Here is a 24,560-nt window from a genome sequence, read left to right as displayed (position 1 = left end):
CTGCTAGTTGGCTATGATGGTATTGTTTGTCTGTAATGTAGTATTGCTTTGTTCAGGTTTTGAATGTTTTTTCAGACTTTGAGGTTGTGTGTATTAATTGTTGATCCATCAATGGAGTTAATGTTAATTTTGCTAAGCTGATCAGCATTCAGCTGGTCGGAATAAGATCGCCTGCTAGTTGGCTATGATGGTATTGTTTGTTTGTAATGTAGTATTGCTTTGTTCAGGTTTTGAATGTTTTTTCAGACTTTGAGGTTGTCGTGGTGCTGCAAACCACAGCCGGGTGGCGGAAGGCATCCGCCCTAACCCAGAGGGTGTGTACTCGGGGGTTAGCTAGTCCTAGTTCGATCTCTCTCAAGAACACGATGAACACAGCGGGATTAGAGTGGTTCGGGCCACCGGAGCGTAATACCCTACGTCCACTGTGTGTTGTATTGCTTTCCCTTGAGAGAGAGGGAGTTCGCGAGAGCTAGTGTGTCCTTCGAGAGCCCCTGTGCACAGCGAGCACCTCCCTTTTATATCTCAAGGGAGGCACGTACATGGCTGTTGGGTCCCCGACAGGTGGGCCCAACGATGTAGTATAAAATATCGTACTGTTCACACATTATGGCGTCGCAGGCAAAGGAGATCTCTCCTGAATTCCTTTGCCTGCTCCTGGAGTCCCTCGTTCATCATGTCCTGGCGCTGTCTTGTCGGGACGATGCCTGCCGACGCCTGCCACGTAGCTTAAGCGGGCTGTGTAGCTTGCGGCGTAGGCGGCATGATGGAAAAGTGCCGCGCCGTCGTATCCATTTAATGCTGCAGACGGGCTCTGCGCGGGTGCGGCACAGGCGGCTGCACTGTGCACCTTGGTAATACGCGGTGCACAGTGAGGCCTGACAAAGGCTGTCTCGCGTGCCGCGTCGGCAGAGTATGCCTTGTCCATCTGCATTAAATGCAGTGGGCGCGCGAGTCTTCCAGCAGAAGGCTCGCGCTCGAGCCCGTGCCTCCGGGCCACGTGGCGGCTCCGGACCCCCACGCAGTGCGGGAGGTTCGGATGGACGCAGGAGGTCCCGGACCCCTACGGGGGGTCCGAGGCCTCGGCTGTCGACATGGAGCTTCCCTTCCTTAGAGACACGTGGCGTCTCCGGACCCATCCCCAGGCGGGGAACGGGTCCGGGGCCGTTGGCCTGGTGAGGGAAGAGCCTGACCCGTGGGGGCTGGCTACTCCGTCCTTTCCGCGCAGTTACGGATAACTACACGGGTCCTGCCTTGCTGCAGTAAAAGTGGGTATCCCTGCTACAGGTACCGACAGAGGTTGTGTGTATTAATTGTTGATCCATCAATGGGGTTAATATTAATTTTGCTAAGCTGATCACGGTGATTAACTGAATGTTGCGCCATGCCCGTGCCATGTGCCAAGTACGCCAACGGGTGAGGCAAAAGCTGGTCTGGAGGCAAGGGAACCATTAGATTTTCTTTTAAACTAGCAAAATTGTCCTTAAGTTGCGATGGCACAAGACATCATAAAACTGCATTTGCATACATAGCTCATGTGATGTTAGAGGGAATGGAAATGGTAAAACATCCAGAGACCGCTATGCGCACATGAAATAAGATTGTGGGTAATTACACTAGAGCCTTGGCCGCTTGGGGTAAGTGTTTTTTTTTAGCATTGGTGGGGTAAGATACATTATGCCCTCTCGATAGTTCGGCCCAAACATCAATAGTTCGTCGAGCCCAGTAAACACGCCTGTCTATGCTCGTGCGGGCCGGTGCTGAAGGCCCGCCCAATCCGGGCCATCCACAATAGGGCCTCCCCTAGCGTCGCCCGCGATTTTCTCGCCTGCTCTGTTGTTGATCAGTGCGCGCTCGCACGGACGTACCCGCTCAGCTAAACCCGAGCGATCTCCGTGTTGCCCCCCACCCCTGACCCGCGAACCGTCCTGGCGCGGCATTCAACGCCGGCTCCCGGCCGGCGACCGGCGGCCTCCCACCCGCACGTCCCAAAATCGTCAAAGGCGGCGTAAATGCAACGAGACCCACGGCGAGCTGCTTGGGCCCGTTACTCCATTGGCACAAACTTTTACTAATAATTAGAGGTACTAAATAAAGACAATTTGTAAAACTAACTCCATAATTCCTGCGCTACTTCGCGAGACGAATATAATGAGGCTTTTAACTGCACGATTAGAGGTTGGTTACTGTAGCATTACTGTAGCCAATCATTGATTAATTATCGTTATTAGATTCGTCGCGGAAAGTTACATCCATCTGTAAAAAAAATTTACAAACAAATTTCGTTTAGTGCTTTATGCATGCAAGATTTCTTTTTGTGCTAGTTGTGCTAGTGTCATCCACACGGGGTCTTGCTCTCCCTACTTGCTGGCGCAATCGTCCTGCTCTATTGGGCCGCGCAACGAGCCGAGGCGTCGGCGGCTCTCCCCACCGCCGCCGCCGATCTGTGGGCGGGTGGGTGGACGGGCGGCGGCGGCGAGCTCTGCCGGCTCGATTAATTGCCCGCGACAGCGACGGTCGAGCGGCTTGCGTTAACGCCGGGCCTCCCGGCCGGTGGAGCAGCAGCGCGAACGGATGCGTCGCCCAGCGGCCGGCCGGCAGGCGTGCAGGTAGCGCGAGCGAACTGCAGGAGCGGAGCGGGGTCCTTGCTCCTGGCGGTTCGCCATCAAGTCTGGCCGACGGACGGATCACTGAATTGATGCAGCTGCAATGAAAGCTACCACTACTGCTGTGCTGCCATGCATGATCCCGGCCTGTGCTCTCATCAAAGCTTTGTGGTCCGCGCGCGTCCGTCCTCCTCCTCCCCCCGGCATTTTCCATTCTCCGTTTTTTCTAACAACAAAATGTTATGCCGTTTTAGAAACAGAATGTTGCATGGAAATAGAGTTCCCTGAGGATGGATGAACATCCTGCAGCCGTTTGCCCGGACAGGACGCTGTACTTGGCTGACGCATTGGTCGGGCTCTTGAATCTCTGTCCGTGGATGCTGTTTCAGTGATGTCCTCAGTCCTCACCCTCTCCCCTGTTTCAGACTTTCAGTAATGCCCATGCTGGTGGCATGCTGTGCACCCGCGGTACAGACGGGTCTACGCGTCTTTGGATGACCAAACCTGTTTTTGGCAGCCGATTAGGCTGACATCGCCGAAGCGAGCATCACTGCCAGTTCCGTTGACGGTCGCTGGTAGCCACCGGCAGAGCATCGACGAACTCCACTGCCGGCTCTGCACACAGTGCCGACAGGCCGTGCATGCATGGCAGTACACGTGAGCCCAGTGCGCAGCCATTACTTTTTTTAGTTTTTTTTTCCTGGCCTCCTACTCGCACATCATTCTCGCCCTGGTTGGATTCATCTGGTAGGAGTGTTCTGCCTGCGTGTGGACCTTCCTCGGCGACGGCGATGAATGAGGTTGACGTCTTGCTGGCTTCAGGGTGTGATTAGATCACTTTTTATTTTGTATTTTTACATTTTTAGAAGAGAATTTTTAATATTTAAAGTATTAAATGTAGACTAATCACAAAATTAATTACAGATTTCGTCTGTAACTACGAGACGAATCTAATGAGTCTAATTAATCCATCATCAGAGTATATTTATCGTGGTATTACTGTAGCAATTTAGTGTCTAATCACGTCATAATTAGACTCATTAGATTCGTCTCGCGATTTACAGTCTATTTGTGTAATGCGATTTATTTTTTGATAACATTTAGTACACCATGCAAGCGATTTAAAAAAATTATATTTTGGAATTAAATAAGGCCCCAATTCGATGCCCTGCCCTCGATAAAGGTGATATTCCGTTCGTCTTTTAAGGCTGTCTGCTGCTGCTGCTGCTCTGCACTCTGCTGCAATGGTAGCTTCCTTTTGCCAATGCTGATTAGTGCTGACCACTAGCCTAATCTAGGCTTGCGTCTCTTCGGCCTTGCTCACATCATGTACCCTGATGCCGGTCTCTGTGTGTTAGCAAGAAATGCCGGTCTAGTAACTTGCCCGCATGATTATGCAGCAGCCACTTCAGGTTCAGGAATTGACAAAAAAGAATAATGCACTTTGGGCTTGTTTAGATCAGATTGCATTTTATATTTTTGCATTTTTGGACGAGAATATTCAATATGTAAAATATTAAATGTAGACTAATTACAAAACTAATTACAGATCTCGTCTGTAAACTACGAGACGAATCTAATGAGTCTAATTAATCCATTATTAGAGCATATTTACTGTAGCAATTTAGTGTCTAATCATGTCCTAATTATGCTCATTAGATTCGTCTCGCGATTTACAATCCATTTGTGTAATGCGATTTATTTTTCACCTACATTTAGTACACTATGTAATGATTTATAAAAATTTTACATTTTGCGTTTTGGGATCAAAACATGCCTTTGTGTATTCCTTAATGCCGTCTTGTTCTCCAGGTGTGGATGAGATCAGGCGCTCATGATGCCAAAATCCGACCACAAACTGCGCGAGATTTGGGCCCCTTTATTTCCCTTCAGTTTTAAAATGGACACCGGAGCTGCTAAATTTCTTGGCACCACAGACCTGCCCAGCTGAATGAGCCATTAGAAGCCACTCCTATCTATCATTGGCAGTACCACCATGACCGATCGGCGATGGTCATGAGAACTCCACCAACTTCATCCCATGCATGCATATGGACCTCGTTCTCGATCTTTGTTATTCTTTCTGCACTCGTCGGAACTCGGATTGCAGGCGGGGCGGGCTGTTAAACGAGCCCGGGTAGCCGCCCCGCAAAAAAACCTTTCGTGGCCAATGCGGCCCAGCTGCAAAACTCTAGTGGCCCAATACTTGCTACCCTACCTAAGCCCGCGGACAAAACGAGTAACCCTCAAGCAAACGAATCTCATAGCCTCTCAACTCTCCTGTATCTAGCGGCGGCGGCGGCCGCCTCCCCCACCATCGACGCCTCCGCTCCACAGCAACCGCTCCTACGCACTGGCATCTGCTCCTCGGAATCATCGGCTTCAGCTCCCTCGGGTGCAAAACGAAGCGGCAGCACAAGGGCGGCACGGCGGCATTGACGCGGCGGCGACAGTTGCACATGAGCAGGTCACCTCCGCTCCCCTGGTCGTCGCTCCCTCAGCGCAGGGCACACCGTGCAGGTTGTCTCCATCCCTCCTCATCAGCACTCCGCCCCTCCTCACTGGAATATGAGGAATCTAGATCAGGCACGTACTCTTCTACCCCCAAGTTCAGGCACCGTCAGTGGTGATTGTTGAATCTTCTTTGATCTTTATCTTCTGAGCACTTAGTGTTTTGGGCGCATGTGCTCTTAGCACAGACCACCTGCCTGTGTGCAGAATGGATGGAACTGCATCAATAGCAGTTTTGAAATTTGGTAGGTTATTAATCCCGTTCTGATAAAAACTTCTCTGTTTGAACATTTCAGATTTGAAGAAACAAGGTGTTCAGTGGGGAAGAATACTTCTATCAAGATTATCATAGTACTGTATTAGGTATTTTAGTTAGTATTCAGAAAATCTTATGAGATGTCGAGTTGAACTGCTGCATGAAGGAACCTGAGATCAGGTTACTGCCCTTATCCAGTTTTTGTTTTATCCGGAGCTATCTCTACGATTTTGACTGACTCACGTCTTCATGGGATCAAGCACTTGTAGCTGTTAGTTAGCTTTTCTGTTGCAGTGACATCTAAAAGTAAGTATATGAGATTGTATTAATACAACTTGCGTTGAGCAATTCTAATCTCCTTTGCTGCGGAGCATGTTGAGCGAATGTTTTTAGAAGCAGTAGGCAATGTTTTTCCTAATGGGCATACCAGCGAGGCTTTGTCTGGAAAAAAACTAACTATGCTTTAGATTGCGGATCAAGCGGGTTAAGTATATTTGCCACATTGTCCACCAGAGACTAGCTACCGCAACAGCAACATTTGTGGACGGCCACCAACCCACTTAATTTATTTGCGGCGAGCGTGGTGGCCTTGCGGCCGTCCGCAACCCGCCCCGCCTGCACTTTGAGTCGGAAAAAATTCGAGGGGAACAAACAAATCGAGAAGAATCTTAATGATCAGAGTGATAAAGCGCAAACGGACACTTGGCGCGTCTAACAGCTGGGTCCCATTTTGACCCCGCCACGGAATTCTCGAGCGAGACATATTGGTACCCATTTGCTTTTTCCCCTTGAAAAGAACATGATCACATGTATGTATGTATCTCTTTTCTCCAATAATCACATGCCCACATCCAACGAAAAGGCCCAACCAACAGCAAGCAATGACAAGGACTAATCATAACTCCTCACATATGCTAGTGAAAAAATGATTTTTTTTTGAGAAACACAACAATAACACAAGCACACGTTCAAAATGGAAATTTAGACTGGAATTAAATCCAGAGAAAAACGAGTTTGTGTTTCGTACATTTTCCATCGAAATTGATAGAAATTCCGGTGCTCCACCCTATCACAACTTAATCATAATAATTTTGACTAGAAAAGCTAATCACAATCATCAACACGCAAAAAAAAAGTAGTACTACTAGTACTCAAACTCGAGCATCAAAGCCAAAAAAAAAACAAAAAGAGAAAAAGGAGAAAAGAATTAAAAGCACAAAACGTCCCCACTAGCCAGGCAGCTCTCTCTCTCTCTCTCTCCGACCCCGCGTCGTCTTTAACTTTCTCTCCCACCTTCCCCGTTTCAATTCGCATCACTCCTCCCCGCACGGCAGTCCACTCCCCAGTCCCCACTCGCCACTGCCCCCAAAGCTCCTCTCTCTTTCTCTCTCCGCCATGGCCTCTCCCTCCACCGCCTCCTCCTAGCTCCCTCCCCGACCCCTCCCAGATCCCGCACGCAGCGCGCCAACCCCCGGCGCAGGCACAACATGGGAGGGTGCCACGCGAAGCCGCTCACCCACGACGCCGACGCCTCGCCGCCGCGCGCCGCGCCGGCGACCCCGCCCCCGGGCTGCGCCACCCCAGCCACCCCGGGGAAGAAGCATTGGGCGGTCTCCCCCTTCTTCTCGTTCTCCACCCCGAGCCCGAGCCCCGCGCACCACCTCTTCGGCGGCTCCGCGGCGTCCCCGCGCAAGTCCTCCCCCGCGCACCCGGGCGCGGCGGCCGGCTCCGCGCCCACCACCCCGGCCAGGCGCCTGCTGCGGCTTCCCTTCCCGCCGCCGTCGCCTGCCAAGCACATCAGGGCGGCGCTCGCCAGGCGGCACGGCCCGCCGCGGCCCTCCATCCCCGAGGAAGTCGGCGGCGAGGGGGAGGGCTGCGGCGGCGGCAGGGGGCTGGACAAGGGGTTTGGGTTCAACAAGGGGTTCGCTGCCAAGTACGATATGGGGGATGAAGTCGGGAGGGGACACTTCGGCTACACCTGCGCCGCCACGGTTAAGAAAGGCGCGCGCAAGGGGGAGGCCGTCGCCGTCAAGGTTATCCCCAAGGCAAAGGTGATGTCAAGCATTCGCATTGCCCTAGTCTGGCCTTTTGTTTTGATATGTTCTCTGTGAATTTGAAGGTACCACGTTCACATTGCTACTTCTCTGGAAAAAATGACCATCTGGAAATTTGAGGTGGCTTAGATTTGCAACTAATCTCGAACAAAATATTTACAGAAATTTGTGGTGACCTGTTCTGCAATCTGCATTGTGAACACCTTATTGCATGCCCTTGAGAATGATTTTCTGTTCTGTGCATTGTGCCCTTCTGGATATTGGGTAACCTATAAGATTTTGTGCTGTGATGCTCCTACTCTAATGATGACTGGATCGATTGGACATTGTTTCTTGTGAAACTTGCATTTGGTGTTCGGCAACTTCTATGCATTATTTTTTTCCCAATCCACAAAGTTTTAGCCACTTGGCATTATTGTTCTATGATATCTTTTTGTGCAAACCGATTTAAGATCCTTATAGTTCTATATAATCTTGTATCTTCATACCTTCAGTTGGTCATCGTCTGAACTCGGTTTCTTATCTGAACACCTTTTTGACATCAGCTACTGCTTCCTGTTTTGTTTTGTCAGATGACTACATCCATTGCTATAGAGGATGTCCGAAGGGAGGTTAAAATCTTGAAAGCTTTGGCAGGAAACAAGAACTTGGTTCAATTTTATGATGCCTATGAGGACAATGAGAATGTATATATAGTAATGGAGTAAGCTTCCATGGCCTGAGAAGTCATTTTCATTTACTTCATGATTCATATTTTTTGAGGATGTCCTCCACAGTATAATTAGTGTGCTGTTATTCCTTATAGTTGTAACTGACAATGATAAAGATGAACAAAAAATGGTAATCATGAAAAAAGCGCAACCTCCTGCTTTCTAATTAGTTTGTGTAGTTTTACAGTCCTTTTTTTTATTCTTTTGTTCACTTATTGCTGGTGTGGTAGTAACAAACTTATTGAAGCATTCAAAATGCTGTACCTAAGATGTTAAAATCATTTTATGCCAATTTCTTGAAATAATTAGTTACCTTTCCCTTTCCTGTGTCCATTCTTCTTCTAAGTAACACCCATAATGCTGGATCAAGTTTAGCATTGATAATGTGACAACTGTACATAATATGGTAGTAGTTGCGCTTGCTACTTAATGATGAAAATGAAGTTAACATTTACTGTGAGAGGCAGTTCTTGATACACTTAACTTTTCCCGCCAAACCTTAAATCATTTCTGGAAAATGTAAGTTTCCATAATGTTTACGTACTGCCAATTTGATCACTAAGGTAGTGGACCTTGAAAAATTTATTCTATTATAACTATTTGTTTCACATTTATATTTTCCTTTTATACACTGCTGCTGCTGACCCTAAGGTACTTGATTGTCTTTATTTAACATGCAAATCCATGCGTCTATTGTGTAGGTTGTGCGAGGGCGGAGAGCTACTTGATAGAATACTTTCCAGGTGGGTTAATGAACATAAATTTTTGAATAACACTATAGTTCACATTAAAATAGTTGCTTCAATAGAACTGTTGTTTTGCATTTGACTTAGAGGTGGGAAGTACTCCGAGGATGATGCAAAAGCTGTCCTGGTGCAAATATTAAATGCTGTTGCTTTTTGTCACATTCAAGGAGTGGTTCATCGGGATCTCAAGCCGGAGGTGATGTGTTTCTCTGCATCTCTACAATTAGTGCAAATATCATGATTTAAAGAGGTTTAGAATTTGCTAAGTTTCTACTTTCCGTAGTTGGGAACCTTGCGATTTCCATGGCACTTGTAAACTAAGCATGTTTTGCCATCAAATCTCCATTGAAATTGGCAATAACTCTACTTTTTTTTTTAATTTCTCATACCTTTATGCACTACACCCATCAATCTGGTGCATTGTACTATTGCACTGGACTATTGCTTGTTAGAGACAGTCCATGCATTATTTTATATTATTTTCTCCCATTTCCTTTCTCTATGAATATTTTCTAATTTAGCGTTTTCTTGTTAAAGTTATCATGTCTTCTAAAATATAATACCTTTTTTTTCCAGAATTTTCTTTTCACTTCAAAAGATGAGAATGCCCATCTTAAGGCAATTGACTTCGGCTTATCAGATTTTGTAAAACCAGGTATACTTCTTACCGGTCAATCTATATTTTGTTAATTTACTTGCTCTAATTGCCTTTACCAAAAAGAATTGTAGTATTCACACTTTCACTGGCAAAAAGTTCTTAAGTATGTGGTTCTAATATTTTATGCAGATGAGAGGCTAAATGACATTGTTGGAAGTGCTTATTATGTTGCTCCAGAAGTTCTGCATAGATGCTATAGCACAGAAGCTGATGTATGGAGTATAGGTGTAATTGCATATATTCTTCTTTGCGGCAGTCGTCCTTTTTGGGCGCGCACTGAATCTGGCATATTCCGTTCTGTTCTCAAAGCTGACCCTAGCTATAATGAGGCACCGTGGCCTTCTCTAACTCCAGAAGCAATGGATTTTGTTAAGCGATTGCTGTGCAAGGATCCACGTAGAAGGATGACTGCAGCTCAAGCTTTAAGTGAGTTTCATTTTATCCATACATATTCTAATGAATATTAGATTGTCATGAGTATTCATGTTTTTTTCCAGGTCATCCATGGATCAGAAATTATAATGACATTAAACTGCCATTGGACATTCTTATATTCCGACTTATCAAAGCTTATATTCGTTCCTCATCGTTACGGAAAGCTGCTCTGAGGGTCAGTAATTCAAACTTTTCTTCTGATTTTTATCCGTTTGTTCTACATGCATATGCGATGTTCCTTCTTCAGTTTGGCAATTCACACTCACTTTATGTCACTGTAAATTTGTTCTCCTGAAAGGTAAGGCTGTGCTTTAAACTGTTTTGTTTGGTAGTGGCTAAGGGCCTTGCAGCCTTGGACCCGGGAAGGTTGGTAGAACCAGTGTAGGGTGATAAGTGTGAGATGGTCAGGTCCTAGTGTCTTTCTTTTTTGTAACAGCTCTAGCATGTTTCTGCAGCCCTCTCTCTAGTCCAAGGAGAGGAGCTGGACTCTGTAATTTGGACCGACCCCTTTTTCTCCTCTTAATATAAAGATACGCAGCTCTCCTGCGTGTTCGAGAAAAAAAAAACTTCTCCTATTAAACCTTGTTGATCGATACACACAACAGTTTTGTGGTAGCCATTGTCTGAACTTTTTGCTTGCGTGTGAGGTGTAAGCTGGTGGGGGCAGCATTTTATGGTAGATATGCTCCTTGCTATGGATTCTCTTAACACAAACTTATGTTGCCAATACTTCCGCTTCAAATTCTATATGGTGCTTACATGCTTTACTTGATTTTTTTTTGCGACAATACAAGCTTTACTTGTTAAGTATATCATTATTGTTCTTTCTTTAATATCTGCAATCGGCAGTGATTGATTATGGGTCTTTCTTGATCTGCTGCAGGCTCTATCAAAGACTTTAACTGTTGATGAGCTTTTCTATCTGAAGACGCAGTTTTCTTTATTGGAACCTGACAGAAATGGATGCATCACTCTTGACAATATCAGAATGGTTAGTTCATCATACAGCTCTGATATAGTCTCTCCTATTTAGTTATTGGGTAATCTGGTGAGTCCTTTTGCTTCATGTTGTTTAGGCCTTAACAAGAGAAGCTACAGATGCAATGAAGGAATCACGAGTTCAGGAGATTCTTGTTTCGGTACCCTTTTTTCTTTTAATCTGATGATAGCAATTTTTGCACTCACCCTCAAACTGCTGCTCACTGTATAACCATATTCGTTTCAGTTGAGTGCCCTTCAGTACAGAAGAATGGACTTTCAAGAGTTCTGTGCTGCAGCAGTTAGTGTGCACCAGCTCGAAGCATTGGATAGATGGGAGCAACATGCACGATCTGCTTATGAACATTTTGAGAAGGATGGCAATCGTGCTATTGTAATCGATGAACTAGCATCTGTATGTAACCTTCCATTCTCCCCTCCTGTGTTTGTTCTAGTTGATCAATCTGGTGTCCTCCCATATTTCCTGATTTGTTACTTGTTTGGTTCTCTCAGGAATTGGGCCTCAGCCCTTCAGTACCACTGCATGTCGTTCTGCAAGATTGGATCAGGCATACGGATGGGAAATTGAGCTTTCTCGGATTTGTCAAGCTATTGCATGGCATGTCCAGCAGGTCTCTGTCAAAGATGAGATAGCTGTTGATAATCTCTGACGACAGCACAAGTTTACACCACCCTAGCCCCTGCCTTCACAGGCAAATTAACAGGGCTTAAAGAACAGCCAACTGGAGCTTGCAGACCGTGGGCGTCTGAGTTCTAGCACTGCCTGATCTGCCACTAATTTTAGTATAGAGACATAGAGTTATGTTTGTCGACTGTCGTAGCCTGCCTACTGATCATTTAGTCGATAGGAAAAAGGAAAATCTCACCCATGTCTACAACATGTGATGTTTCTAACAGTCTTAGAATAGGTGCCATGTTCTGTTGTGATTTTGGGAACAAACTTTAATGCTGTTCCTGGAACTGGAGCAAGTTAGCTGCGGTCACCAGGGTGGCGTCTGAAGCAGTGAAGCGTGGACATATTCACTTTACTGCCATTGTCATTGTCATTGTGTCATTGTACTGACAGATGAAAGTGAGTGATCGTCATGTTCATCAGGTTCTCCTTCGTGTATATATTGCTGAGATGAAAATGTACCATGTTTTTAGTTTCAGAGGATATTAACATGCCATTACGTTCAAAAATATTAACATGCCAATCGGCAAGCTCTAATTGTTCAATGTTCAACTTCCTACTCCTAACAATAAACTAGAATATATTCATTATCTAAAAAAAAGTGAATATGCTTTATAAATTTGTATTGCTCTGTACAGATACATGGAAATGATTTCAGTCTGTTACCTATAAATTATTTCATAGCCTTCCAATTTATTATGCCTCACCCTTATACGGCACTAGAAATTGGTGCCGTGTGTCCTACAACCATGCTAGTGACAGAATTCAAACTTATTTGTAACTGCAAATGCAAATGAGCGAAGTTTTAGTCCTCAAAGATACATTCTTATTCATTTTGTTTTCTTTCTAAAAGCATTAGCGGTACGAGCTATTATTCCTCTCATCTGAGCCGTCCATATGCGTCGAGCATGCCCATCCAAATGCACTGGCCTTTGAAATTTGGATTTTGAAATTTGAAAGCAGAGTAGCGACAGGGAACGTTGGAAGGAAAGGAAGCGACCGACTCGCGACGCGATAGGGAGGCAAACGTTTTCTCCACACGGCAATCTAGTCCGGGGTTTTTACATATTTACCATTATTAGGAGAGGCACTCGCTCGTTTAGCACTTTTAAAATGACTCTTACATATTTAGCACTACTGTAGCTGCAGCTCCTACATTTTTACCACTTTGGCTGACGTGGCACGCCACAGAGGCATGACACGTTGGCGCACAGTCAGCAGGGTCACGCGAAATGTCCTTTCTACCCCTGACCAGTTCCTCTCTTTCCCCTCTCCGACAGCTGGGTCCCACAGATCCTCTCACTGTCAGGTGGGGTCCACTTGTCAGTTTCATCTCCTACCTCCGATTCCTGCCCCCTTCCATTCACCCGCGCCTACTAGGGCCTCCTCGACTCCGCCGCGGGCCCGGCCGCCGCCGCCCAAGCCTACCAGGGCCTCCACCTCGGCGCCGGCGCCGGCGGGCGTCAGGTTGATTGGAGGAACCGCCGCTTGCCTCACCTGCTCCACGACGCCCCGCCCCGACGCGATGCGATGTGGCGCCACCCGCCCGCTGGCGGGCGTGCGTTGCGGCCAGCCCCGCAACCGGCTCACTGCGTCGCTCCGCGACTGCGCTGCTGCTAGGGCCGCCGGAGCCGAGCGCCAGGCACCGTTCCCCCTCATCTTCCTAATCGCGCTGCGCGCATGGTTAGTTGGCTGATGCTAGTAGGAGGACTCGGTGGGTGGTGCTCCTCCCGAGCCCCAAAAGCCAAATTCCTCGCGTCGCTGCTCCGGGCTGCGGGCGCTCTAGTCCCTGCTCCTCTTCCACGTCCTCCCCGCCCGCGTCCACCTCGCCCCCTCCTCCCTTCTCTCCCACCAGACGCTCGCCGGCGAGACGCTCGAGCTTACCGTTGCGGGGTCCAGTCGCGGCCGTCACGTCCCTTGCTACCGAGATGGGGCAGCTCGTCTCCGGTGCCGAGAGGATGGCGTCGTCCGGGGCGTCCGCCGCGCGGAGGCGCGTGAGCCCGACGAGGACCTTGTCGGGCAGGGTGCCCACGGGGAAGCTCGTCCATGGAGCTTGTGGATATGGTGGGGATTGGTTCATGGAGTTTTTTTTTTGACTGGAGACTAGATTGGTTCATGGAGTTGGTGTTTGGGTGGAGACCGAAGGCCGTAGCTGAGATACTGCTCCGAATTCTTGAATCGAGCACCCAGCCCAGCTCAGGTTCTCGCCCTCCATCACGGTGCTTACCAAAGGTAGAAGATGAAGCTGACGAGTGGGACCCACTTGGCAGTGAGAGGATCTGTGGGACCCAGCTGTCAGAGGGGGGAAGAGAGGACTGGTCAGGGGTAGGAAGGACGTTTCGCGTGACCCTGCTGACTGTGCGCCAACGTGTCATGCCTCTATGGCGTGCCACGTCAGCCAAAGTGGTAAAAATGTAGGAGCTGCAGCTACAGTAGTGCTAAATATGTAAGAGTCATTTTAAGAGTGCTAAACGAGCGAGTGACTCTCCTAATAGTGGTAAATATGTAAAAAACCCATCTAGTCCCCATTCCATTTCGAGGCGAAGCGAAAGGGGAAGGCGGGGGCGGGAGGCAATCGGAGGGCGACGGGATGCCGGTAACGCGGAGGCGTGCCGCCGCCGCGGCCACGGCTGCGCGGGTGGTGGTGCAGGACCGCGATGCGGCGATCGAAATCTCATCGGACTCCGAGGTGGGGTCAGAGTCGAGGTCGGAGTCGGAGGAGGATTCAGAATCGGGGGAAGAGGTGGACACGAGCGACGAGGACTTCGTCGACATCAGCGACAGCGAGGCGGGTGACGGGGAAGGCAGTGGCGAGGAGGAATCAGGGGCGGAGGTGGAGGCTGAGCAATTGGGTTCGGATCGGAGCGAGGCCGCCTGCAACAAAATCGCCGGTCTACTCCGCAGTAATCTCCGCGAGCACCCCCTCCCCCCCCCCCCTCCTTTTTTCTTTTCGTTTTTGTCAGTTGCTGTTCGGATGGTTAATCGTATATTCATCAGAAGTAAGTAGGTGTAGGTGTCTACTGACAATCTCGAATGGTGGAAGCTATCATTCATAAAAAAATGAATGATGGAAGCTTGGAACGGGGATTAGACGCATGTAGAGAGCTGGGAACCATGGTCCAATGCAGCGGCAGTGTGCCAATCTTATCATGACTTGCGAAATTTACACATAGTTAATCTAGCTAATGGTTTGAAGCATATGTTTCCATTCTAATGATGCTAGACACTACCCGCAAAAAAAATGATGCTAGACACTTTGAGGAACAAGGACCCCAAAATTCTTTAGACATTGTGTGCAATAGAAACTAGCAGGAACGTGCTAAATGTTTGTTTGGCTTTGCTTCTAGGACTATGTGCATAGCTCTAGCTGCTTGGTAGGATGCAGGTTATTCCTATAATCCTACTACTGTAAGCTTACGTCAGTCCTTTTTTCCCCTCTATCTTGGCTTCTATGGTTTGTATCTTCTGTTGTATTGAACCATTGTTTACTTCTTCTTATGGACAACTCCAAAAAGACATACTGGTTTTCAAATGGAGCTAGATGCAATACCTATCATGTTTGAGATTATGTTGAGCATGAAATACACCTGCTTTTTAATTCACCTCGCTGTGTTTCAGGAGTGAACAGACTTGAATCATTTTGTTCTATGCTATTATACTGTACTTCCCCCCTGTAAGCAATATTTCCTTGTAGGTGGGAGGAGTCTAGAGGGGATTAAGTTGGTGGAGTGCAAGGCGTATTTAAAGAAGAATGGTCTTAGCCAAACTGGGGACATAGCTGCTTGTGTAGACAGAATAGTGCTTCATTGGAGGTTGATTCCATAGCTCTTTCACACTCCTGAGTTTATTCAGTCATTTGATGTTCATCTACTCAGTCTCTTAACCGCCAGAATTCAATTTAAGAGCACCAATTCCTGTGTCATTTGTTTGTTCTCAATATTTTGTTTTACTTTTTACCTGGCATTGTTATGCACAGGAGGGTTCACCTAGGCGACCATATTCCTGATTCATTTGACTTGCCTAGATATAGAGATGCCACATTTTCAGAAAAACATGGCGCGCATGTAATCTTTTTGCCCTTTTTGATAGGTTTAAGGATGGTGATCCAGAGAGAATTTATCCACGGTCATCCTTCTCTATAAACTGTAAAGGTGTGTTCCTACATGGAAATAAACTTTCATTTAACTGCATGGCGAATTATCCAGGGCACTGATCGTACCCTTTCAATGCAGGAGATGTCTGTAGGGGTGATGCTGTCCTATTCAAACAAAAGGTGTATGAGAAGAGGTAGTCATCTTCATTTGTGTAGTCTAGTCTAGTAGCCTTTTTGAATTTTTGAAATGGTAACACGAACTTTTCTTTGGATAACCTGCACAGTGGAAAAAGATATGCAAAATGTATAGGGAAGCGTATAGTAGCTGGCAAAGTCACCAAGGAAAGTTATGGTAGAGAAAAGCAGCAACATACTTTTACGGTAAGGTTTGATACAACAGTTTGTACTACTGTACCACTTGATACTTACTCCCTCCTTCCCCGTTTATAAGGCATGGTGGAACATGACACGGTCTTCTAAACAACACTTTGACCATTTATTTATCATATATTATATTACTTTTGATTATAAACTTATAATCATTGTAAAATATATTTGATTATGAATCCAATCATATGAAATTTGCATTATAAAAATAAAAATTTAATAGTCAAATTATTGGTCAAAGATGACAAGGTTTGAATCTTGATATACGTGTATGCCTTATAAACAGGGAAGGAGGGAGTATGTTTATTCACAGAACTCAAGATTACATTACTTGTTTAATTCAATAGATTCAAGTATTTTGGAGCAACGGAGCCGGAAAATTACCACCTTTGCATTTGTTGCTTGTCAAAGGGCGCAACCTATACAGAATGATGACTTTTCGTCAGGTAGCAAGAGCTGTCCGCTTAAATTATTACTCATATTTTTTGTCCCTTTTAGGTTGTTGCTTCTAGCCATTTCCTCCTGCTGTCCATCTATATTTCCATCCTGGCGTGTTTAACGTATGTACACGAATATAAGTATTCCTGTGTACCCCTTCCAAATCCAGCTGCATTGACTTTGTATTGCCCAATACTTTCTGCTCTACCCTTGCTTTTGATTCTTTGCCGCTAAGCAATAATTGCTTGGCTAGCTGAAACACCATCTTGGACGACGTGAATCTGTTAATGACTCTACCTGTCCTAAAAATATCAAGAGTGCTAATATACATGGACGGAGGGGGTAGATCATAAGTAACACTCAGATTGCCTTCCGGTGTTCAAGCCAATGTGGTGATATAATTCTCAAGTTTTATAGGGTAATGGAACTGGTTAGCAGGGTCAGTGATTACGAGAACTTTTATTGTCTCTAGCAGTTCGTGTGTTAAAGCTTTGTATACAGTAATGTAACTGCAGGAAACTCTGTTTCTCTAAAGAAAAGAAACATTTTCTTTTTGTGAATATGAATGCATCCTGTCAGATATCCATATTGTTATCTGCGCATTTCTCAAACTTTGTTTTTTTACCTCATATCATATCTCGATAGAAATGGGATGTGTGGAATTTATTTCTTACAAGATGCCGGAAGAATGGAGGAGAAATATGTTAGTACCTATCTTCAAAAACAAGTGCGATGTTCAAAGTTGTACTAACTACCGTGGGATTAAGTTGATGAGCCATACGATGAAGCTTTGGGAGAGTGTTATCGAGCATCGCCTAAGAAGAGTGACAAGTGTGACCCAAAATCAATTTGGGTTCATGCCTGGAAGGTCAACCATGGAGCCGATTTTCTTAATACGACAATTGATGGAGAGATATAGGGAGCAGAAGAAGGACTTGCACATGGTCTTCATTGACCTTGAGAAGGCATATGACAAAGTACCGAGAAATGTCATGTGGTGGGCCTTGGAGAAGCACAAAGTCCCAACTAAATACATTACCCTCATTAAGGATATGTACAAGGATGCGACGATGTTTGTCCGGACATGTGATGGCAACACCACTGACTTTCCTATTAACATAGGCCTACACCAGGGGTCAGCATTGAGCCCTTATTTATTTGCTTTAGTGATAGATGAGGTCACAAGGGATATACAAGGTGAGATCCCTTGTTGTATGCTCTTTGCTGATGATGTGGTGCTAGTTGACGAGAGTAGGGCATGGGTTAATAGGAAGTTAGCGCTGTGGAGACGCATGTTAGAGTCGAAAGGGTTCAGACTTAGTAGGACCAAGACCGAGTACATGATGTGCGATTTCAGCGCGACTAGGCATGAGAGGGGAGACGTTAGTCTAGATGGGCAAGTGGTGGTCCAGAAGGATACTTTTCGGTATTTATGATCGGTACTACAAAAGGATGACGACATTGATGAAGATGTTAGACATAGAATTTCAGCTGGTTGGTTGAAATGGCGGCAAGCTTCTGACATCCTTTGTGACAAGAGGGTGCCACAAATGCTAAAAGTCAAATTCTATAGGACAGCAATTCGTCCGGCGATGTTATACGGTGCTGAATGTTGGCCTACAAAAAGACGACGTGTCCAGCAACTGAGTGTAGCAGAGATGCGGATGTTGCGGTGGTTTTGCGGGCACACAAGGAGGGATAGAGTCCGGAACGAAGTTATTCGGGATAGGGTCGGGGTGGCACCAATTGAGGAGAAACTTACCAAGCATCGACTGAGATGGTTTGGACATGTCCAACGAAGGCCTCCTGAGGCGCCGGTGCGTAATGGGGTTCTTGAGCTGGTCGATAATGTAAAGAGGGGTAGAGGTAGACCTAAACTGACGTGGGATGAGTCGGTTAAGAGAGACCTTAAGGATTGAAATATTTCTAAAGATATAGCTTTGGATAGGAGTGCTTGGAGACTAGCTATCAATGTGCCTGAACTTTGAATTTATTTCTTTCGGGTTTCATCTCTAGCCTACCCCAACTTGCTTGGGAAAAAAATGCTATGTTGTTGTTGTTCTGCATTTCTCATCGGATGATATTTACACATTTTCAAATGGTGTTTTTATCATATATCTAGCCTTGGGCCAATGAAGCAGAAAGGCTGAAGGTTCTAGAAGAGAAGCACAGCAGAGGAGATGATGCAAGGCGTGTTCGTGCTTTCAGTAGACCAAAGTCTGCGGCAAACAGTAATTTCCATTCTCAAGATTGTTTTTTCACAAATATCTGTATTAGTTAATCTTGCCCTTGGTCTTCTTGTCTGCACCTACTTGAGACCTCAAATCACTGTTGCTAATCTTGCTGTGTGATTATATTGCATATTTAGATATATATCTAAACTGCAACTTTTAACGATAATTTCAGATTTCAAGCCCATAATCTTTAGTTTTGTCTGTTCAAACTTAACTAATTATATTCCATCTTATCTATCTTTCCTAGCTCTTAAGGGCAAGAAAAAATTGGAAAAAGTAAAGAACAAGTCTCGATCTGGAAGGCCTGACTGTCGATCTAATATCACTGATGTGGATAAAAGCAAAAAACGTCCGGCCCAACCCTCCAAGTTTGATCTGCCTAATAAAAGGTCAAAGAAAGAAGAGTCCCACGTGCCTTATGGAAAAAAATGCAGTGGTGGTAGGAAGGCAAAGAAAAATCGTAGTCACCTGAATAAGAGTGTCGGTCATAGCAGCTCTGTATGCATTGATAACATGGATAAGAATCATGCTACCTTACAGAAAAATAGTCACATTGTGCGCCTCAACAAGGGTCCATCTAGCACTGGCGGATACGCTCAATTTGAAGGAAGATGCATGACTCCAGTTGCTCATGTCGACGAAAGTCATGGGAATTTTGCTGTTGTACAGCATCCTTCCATTGAGAGGCCCTATCTGCTTCCTCCATTGCGCGAAGTTGCTAACATCTTTTTTCCTCACCCTGGTGGCAGCCATCCAGATGCTCTATTCAACACAACAGTGGGTTTCCGACATCAAAATGGAGCAATTGCTGGACCACATGCACCTGCATATGTTAGGGGGATTCGACCCAATCAACAGAGGGTTGCATTTTCTTCACCCAACATCTCACAAACTGTGTACAGTTCTGTTCCAGAAGCAGCAAATGTTGTTCCACACTTCAGATATCCTAATGGGAGTACTGGATTTCGTCGATGAGATGTTTGGTTGCTGCCAGCTGTATTTTTATAGTTGCATCTGTGGTAAACACTTGTGGTCATGCTTTATTTTCATTAATGCCATTTCTTTGCATTTGCCAAGTTAATTCTGTGCCTTTGTCATGCAAACCGTACTCGCTGTGTTCGCTTGGCTTATCAGCCAACCAACCAGCAGTACTGTTCTCTCATACTAAATCAGCATCAGCCACCAGCTACCAGCCAGTCAGCAGTATTGTTCTCTCATAACAAATCAGCGCCAGCCATCAGCCACAGCCAAGCGAACACACTGATGGACTTGGTTTCCTCGTGTTTCTGCAAGGTGTGGTGGAAATAGAGTCTGCCACTGATTCGCCCCATTGACTACTGTGATTACAGTATAAGGGTCTTCCATTACAGGCATAATGGTTCATCAGCTACACCATGGTGGTGGGGCTGGTGACGCCGGCCGTCTCTTTTCATCGCAGTATTGATGCGGTTGAAAACCCATTCCTTCTTGGGACGGCATCGATGGCGTCATTGGTGTCATTTCCTTCCTGAAGGCGATGTCGAGCATCTCTGGCTCTGACCTAACTCATGTCCGGCATGGAGGCTTCCTCGGCGTGGGCGGCTTCCGAGAGGGCTTTCTTCTCTTTTTTTCCTTTCTCTGTTCTTTAGGGTTGTGGTGGCTTGTGTTGATGTCCCAATCCGACTGGGTAGAGTTCGTGGTGGCTCAGGTCGATGTCCCAATCCGACCGGGCGGAGTGTAGGTTGTGGTGGCTCGTGTCGATGTCCCAATCCGACCGGGCGGAGTGTAGGTTGTGGTGGCTCGGGTCGAGGTCCCAATCTGACCAGCCAGAGTTGAGTGAGTTCCGGTTGATGTCCCAATCCAACCGGCCGGTATTATAGTGGTAGGTTTTGTAGCTACGTTTATGCGGTTTTTGGGCCCAGTCTATCTATAAACAGGGTCAATTCCCTTCTCCTTATTAATATACGCCGAACCACAAGGTTTAGGATCTTTCAAAAAAAAATTACAGGCATATTATGGCTAAGAAAACAATATCAGTGCTTCGAACGGGAATGTTGAAGGTAAACGAGAATGCTTTAGAGATACCACTTGTAGTTGTTGATTGAGTTTGTAGCTTGAATTTTAAGCTGTACACGATGGTTTCTGAAAATTGACCTGATAATCTTAATAAAATCCAAAATGGATATAAGTTTCTGTTAGTCTGTACACCGATGGTCGCGTAGCGAAGTGTCCCGGCGAAGCACGCGAGCGAAGCACCGAAGACCCGAACGGCAGGACTCGTCACAAGGCAAGTCGGACGAAGATCGGACGGCGAAGGACCGCGGACGAAGGTGTACTTCTAAGGAGGCCCAGCCCGAGAGGCGAGGGACGGAGGAACCCGCGGAGAGGCCCACTTGTCAGTCCAGCTGTAACACATTACCGGTGTCTTTTGTGTAATGTTACTTTAGTGCCCACGGTATATTCCAGAAATGTAGCCGTTAGGGAGCATTACGGAGAATTCACGACGGCGGGTAGTTGAGCCGCCGGCTATGAATATCCATGTAACTGCGTGTGATGGGACATTGAATACTGAGAGTTATTGCTCGTGCTTTGATTTTCTTGCCATTGTTCTGGACGTCATTTCTCCTCCGAGGCTTCGCCCTCGTTGAATAGGGCTGTTGTGATATCTCTTCACTCCGAAGGGTATCTTACACCAACAATGTGCTTCAAACGGGGAAGGTCGAAGGTAAACGAGAATGCTTTAGAGATACCACCTTGTAGTTGTTGATTGAGTTTGTAGCTTGAATTTTAAGCTGTACACGATGGTTTTTGAAAAATGAGCTGATAATCTTAATGAAATCCAAAATGGATATAAGTTTCTTATGTCTGTACACCGATGGTCTCTGAAATTTGAGCTGATAATCTGAACGAAACCCAAAATTTGCTTACTCTAGGATATACAGCAGTCAGGTAAATTCAAACACTGCAGACTACTTTCAGTTCTGCAAGTCCATCACTGCCAATTCATAGCTTAAAATTGGATGATCAGTTGACCTTCAGACCTGGGTAGGAGATCCTTTTTTTCTTTGTTCACATAAGAAGAGTATCTACCCATGAAACCATGAGTTTGAAAAACTCGAAATCCAAACCAGCCTTTACGGTCTGAAACTCTTACCTTGTTGATCGGGGTAACTTTGATCTAAGTAAACCCCAAAAGTTTTGTGAGATCCCCATCCAAACACCCAATGGCAAGGCGACTAACATTTCCATGTGCCGTGCATGTGCGTCTGCCGAGGGAAGAAGAAACCAACAAGGGAAATGGTCGGCGGCGTTTAGCTGGGCGCCGTAGCCATGTATCTACCTCGAACGGCATCGGGCATCAGGTTTCCCTTCAGATTTCCATTTGCATCTCTCACTCATTTGACACGCCGCTGTTATTGTATAAACATGGCGTCGCGTATCCGACATTTTGACACTCCACTGTATCTTTTGGACAGAACAGACCATTGATTTGAACAACCCACGATCTTCTTACATAAGCCTATCTGGAATTTCGGATGAGAGACCAGTTTTTTGGAATTCAAATCGTGGAATGCATGATCATCCCAAGTTCCGCTAAAAAAACGGGACCATCCCAAATTCGTCGACGGCGCGACCGCACCAGTCGAGCCAGCTGCTCGCCGGGACAAAAATTCCAAGCCAGGCCCGGGGCACTCCCTCGCCGTCACAGTCACAGCAGTTGAGGAGAGGTACAACCCCGTCAAGTCGGAGCCATCACTGACACATCCCATTCCGGCATGTTTTTTTGTGAAGCACGACGACCCGCGGCGCGCCGGCCGGTCGCCGGGCTTGCTTCGTGGCCTCGGGGCCCGTGGAGGCCCCAGCAGGCCGGCATGCATGCCGTGGACGAGTCGTCGGTCAGCCGGACGCCGCTGACCGCTGACTGGCCCGCACGCACTCGTGTCAGTTGGCTTGCTCCGAGCAGGGTCAATGTTTCCGCTGACTGTTCGATCCGTGGTTGAGCATGGTATTCTATTTAGTACTTTTTAGAAAGAAAATTGCGATGGTTTCATTGAAAATCAGGATGCGAGGACACTCTTTCTACCGACCGCTAAGGTGCATGCGCCCCCAGCTCCTCATCTCAAGTCATCTGCTGCCCTGTACGTTTCCTAGTGTTCTTGCCGTCTCATGTGCAACACCAACAACAATGTGTGCGCTGTGGCCCCGTGGTGACTTTGCCAAGGTACCTCCATCATAACTGATGAGATCTACTAGCAAGCTAGATGGATACAGTAGCATGGAGTAGCCATGTAGGCAATCTGTCGCGGGGCCACTCCTTTGGTTTTCCTGTCCGGTACGCCACCCAACAGGAGGAATCCACGGCACAGTAACAGTAGGTGGTGCTGTAAAGCTAGCTCTGGAACAGGGAATGAGCTGCTGCTCTTGGATGGAAATGGAACTGGTAGGAGAGGGAGGGAGGGCATGTGCGAGCATATCGTGCTGTAGGCCAACAAGGGTTTGGCACCAGCTGATCACGTCAAACTGTGGGAGCCTAGCCCGACCGGATTGGACATTTGGCCCTGAAAGCCTACTTGACGGATCCATGCATCGGCTAGGGATTTGGGGGTTTTGGTTTTGGGTGTTCATGTTTGTGGGTCGCCCGGCCTCTTGGTTCCGATTTCTATGCGTAGCTTTAATTTGAAATGCAAACAGGAGCGAGGAATGGCACATAGCTTCTGATTTGCATATATATATAATCAAGATGAAGCTAGCCGGGATGAATAATTTTGGAACGGGAATGATCGGGTGAGTCATGTCAATTTCTTGTCGATCATAGTTTCAGTGTTTTTCGTTCTTTTTTTTTAATGTTGGAGTTGGGTTAATCAGGTGGTATTTGGTAACTGGTAAGCTATGTGCCATTCAACGATTTGGCTTACACGTGGTTCTACAAATGATGGCTGTCTAAGTTGTTTGGAACTGCCCTAGTAGTAGAGGGCTATCATGGCGCTGACCAACTAGGGAAGAGTAATTCCGCTTAACAACCCGGGTTTGTACCCTCACTCTCTATAATCTCTTAAGACTCTAACCACTTTCCGTGGTCTCTCGCTCTTTTAATACTAAACCTAGCTAGTGCAAGGCGGGTACAATAGTTGTTACGGCTAATCCACATATCATCCCCTCAAAAGTTGTCATGTCATATATATGGTTGAGAAGCCTGTGCAAGTTTAAGGATCCGATAAACAAACGTTCAAGAATTAATATATTGGACCTAATAAGCAAATTATTAAGCTACTACAATATGTACAACAGTACAAGAATAAGAGATACAATAATTCTATATGGACTGTATCCAAAGTTCCAAACAAGGTACCGAGTTGAACATGTACATCCGGGGGAGATCATGCCAATTGTATCCAAACATGCTACCATTTTGAAGACATGTATGTAGTATTAAATATAGTTAAAAAATAAAACTAATTGCACAGTTTGAATGTACATGACGAGACGAATCTTTTGAGCATAATTAGTACATAATTAGCCATAAGTGCTACAGTAACCCACATGCTGCTAATGATGCGGTCAAAGGCCTCAAAAGATTCGTCTCACGGTTTCCAGGTGAGTTCTGAAATTAGTTTTTTAATTAGTATCCGAAAAACCATCCCGACATCTGGTCAAACAGTCAATTTGACATCCAAAAATTTTCATTTTGGGAACTAAACAGCTCCGTATTAGCTTATATTATGTGGCACATGGTTGGAGGCCCTGAGGGGGGACCCGTTGTTCCTGACTGTTCCTAGCACAAGT

At 46.3% G+C, this 24,560-nt stretch overlaps 2 protein-coding genes and 1 long non-coding RNA gene across 4 annotated transcripts; all 3 read left to right on the top strand.

The window, feature by feature from the left end:
* Positions 1–4,857: 4,857 nt before the first annotated feature.
* Positions 4,858–5,743, top strand: LOC120661862. The gene is made up of 2 exons (XR_005670109.1): positions 4,858–5,123; positions 5,411–5,743. It is a non-coding gene; the product is annotated as an uncharacterized LOC120661862 (long non-coding RNA).
* Positions 5,744–6,691: 948 nt separating this feature from the next.
* Positions 6,692–12,154, top strand: LOC120661861 (CDPK-related kinase 5-like). Its single transcript, XM_039940851.1, has 11 exons — positions 6,692–7,421; positions 7,997–8,127; positions 8,836–8,877; positions 8,968–9,076; positions 9,457–9,535; positions 9,668–9,964; positions 10,036–10,148; positions 10,857–10,964; positions 11,050–11,112; positions 11,199–11,366; positions 11,465–12,154. The coding sequence occupies exons 1-11, from the start codon at positions 6,858–6,860 to the stop codon at positions 11,603–11,605; spliced, it is 1,815 nt and encodes a 604-aa protein (XP_039796785.1). The 5' UTR covers positions 6,692–6,857; the 3' UTR covers positions 11,606–12,154.
* Positions 12,155–14,143: 1,989 nt separating this feature from the next.
* On the top strand, positions 14,144–20,138 carry LOC120661859 (zinc finger CCCH domain-containing protein 62-like). 2 transcript variants are annotated; one of them, XM_039940849.1, is made up of 9 exons: positions 14,144–14,548; positions 15,340–15,457; positions 15,735–15,796; positions 15,878–15,932; positions 16,023–16,119; positions 16,473–16,571; positions 18,686–18,794; positions 19,045–19,816; positions 20,090–20,138. In XM_039940849.1, exons 1-8 carry the CDS (start codon positions 14,236–14,238, stop codon positions 19,770–19,772), a joined length of 1,581 nt encoding a protein of 526 aa, XP_039796783.1. In that variant the 5' UTR covers positions 14,144–14,235; the 3' UTR covers positions 19,773–19,816; positions 20,090–20,138. The 2 variants fall into 2 exon arrangements, with proteins under 2 accessions (XP_039796783.1, XP_039796784.1); XM_039940850.1 differs by lacking the exon at positions 20,090–20,138 and having other exon boundaries at positions 19,045–19,869.
* The last annotated feature ends 4,422 nt before the right edge of the window (positions 20,139–24,560 follow it).

This window comes from Panicum virgatum, chromosome 2N, assembly GCF_016808335.1.
Source record: "Panicum virgatum strain AP13 chromosome 2N, P.virgatum_v5, whole genome shotgun sequence".
NCBI lineage: Eukaryota > Viridiplantae > Streptophyta > Magnoliopsida > Poales > Poaceae > Panicum > Panicum virgatum.
The sequence above is the reverse complement of the archived record's forward strand: the minus strand, read 5'-3'. Positions and strand labels throughout refer to the sequence as shown.

What these genes read in the sequence shown, in the direction of transcription:
- LOC120661859 (XM_039940849.1), top strand. Translation starts at nt 14,236, where the DNA reads ATGCCGGTAACGCGGAGGCGTGCCGCCGCCGCGGCCACGGCTGCGCGG. An exon ending in AGAATAGTGCTTCATTGGAG is followed by an intron (nt 15,458 to 15,734) that starts GTTGATTCCATA and finishes CCTTTTTGATAG; the next exon opens with GTTTAAGGATGGTGATCCAG. An exon ending in AGCAGCAACATACTTTTACG is followed by an intron (nt 16,120 to 16,472) that starts GTAAGGTTTGAT and finishes TTAATTCAATAG; the next exon opens with ATTCAAGTATTTTGGAGCAA.
- LOC120661861 (XM_039940851.1), top strand. Translation starts at nt 6,858, where the DNA reads ATGGGAGGGTGCCACGCGAAGCCGCTCACCCACGACGCCGACGCCTCG. An exon ending in CTCTTGACAATATCAGAATG is followed by an intron (nt 10,965 to 11,049) that starts GTTAGTTCATCA and finishes CATGTTGTTTAG; the next exon opens with GCCTTAACAAGAGAAGCTAC. An exon ending in TAATCGATGAACTAGCATCT is followed by an intron (nt 11,367 to 11,464) that starts GTATGTAACCTT and finishes TGGTTCTCTCAG; the next exon opens with GAATTGGGCCTCAGCCCTTC.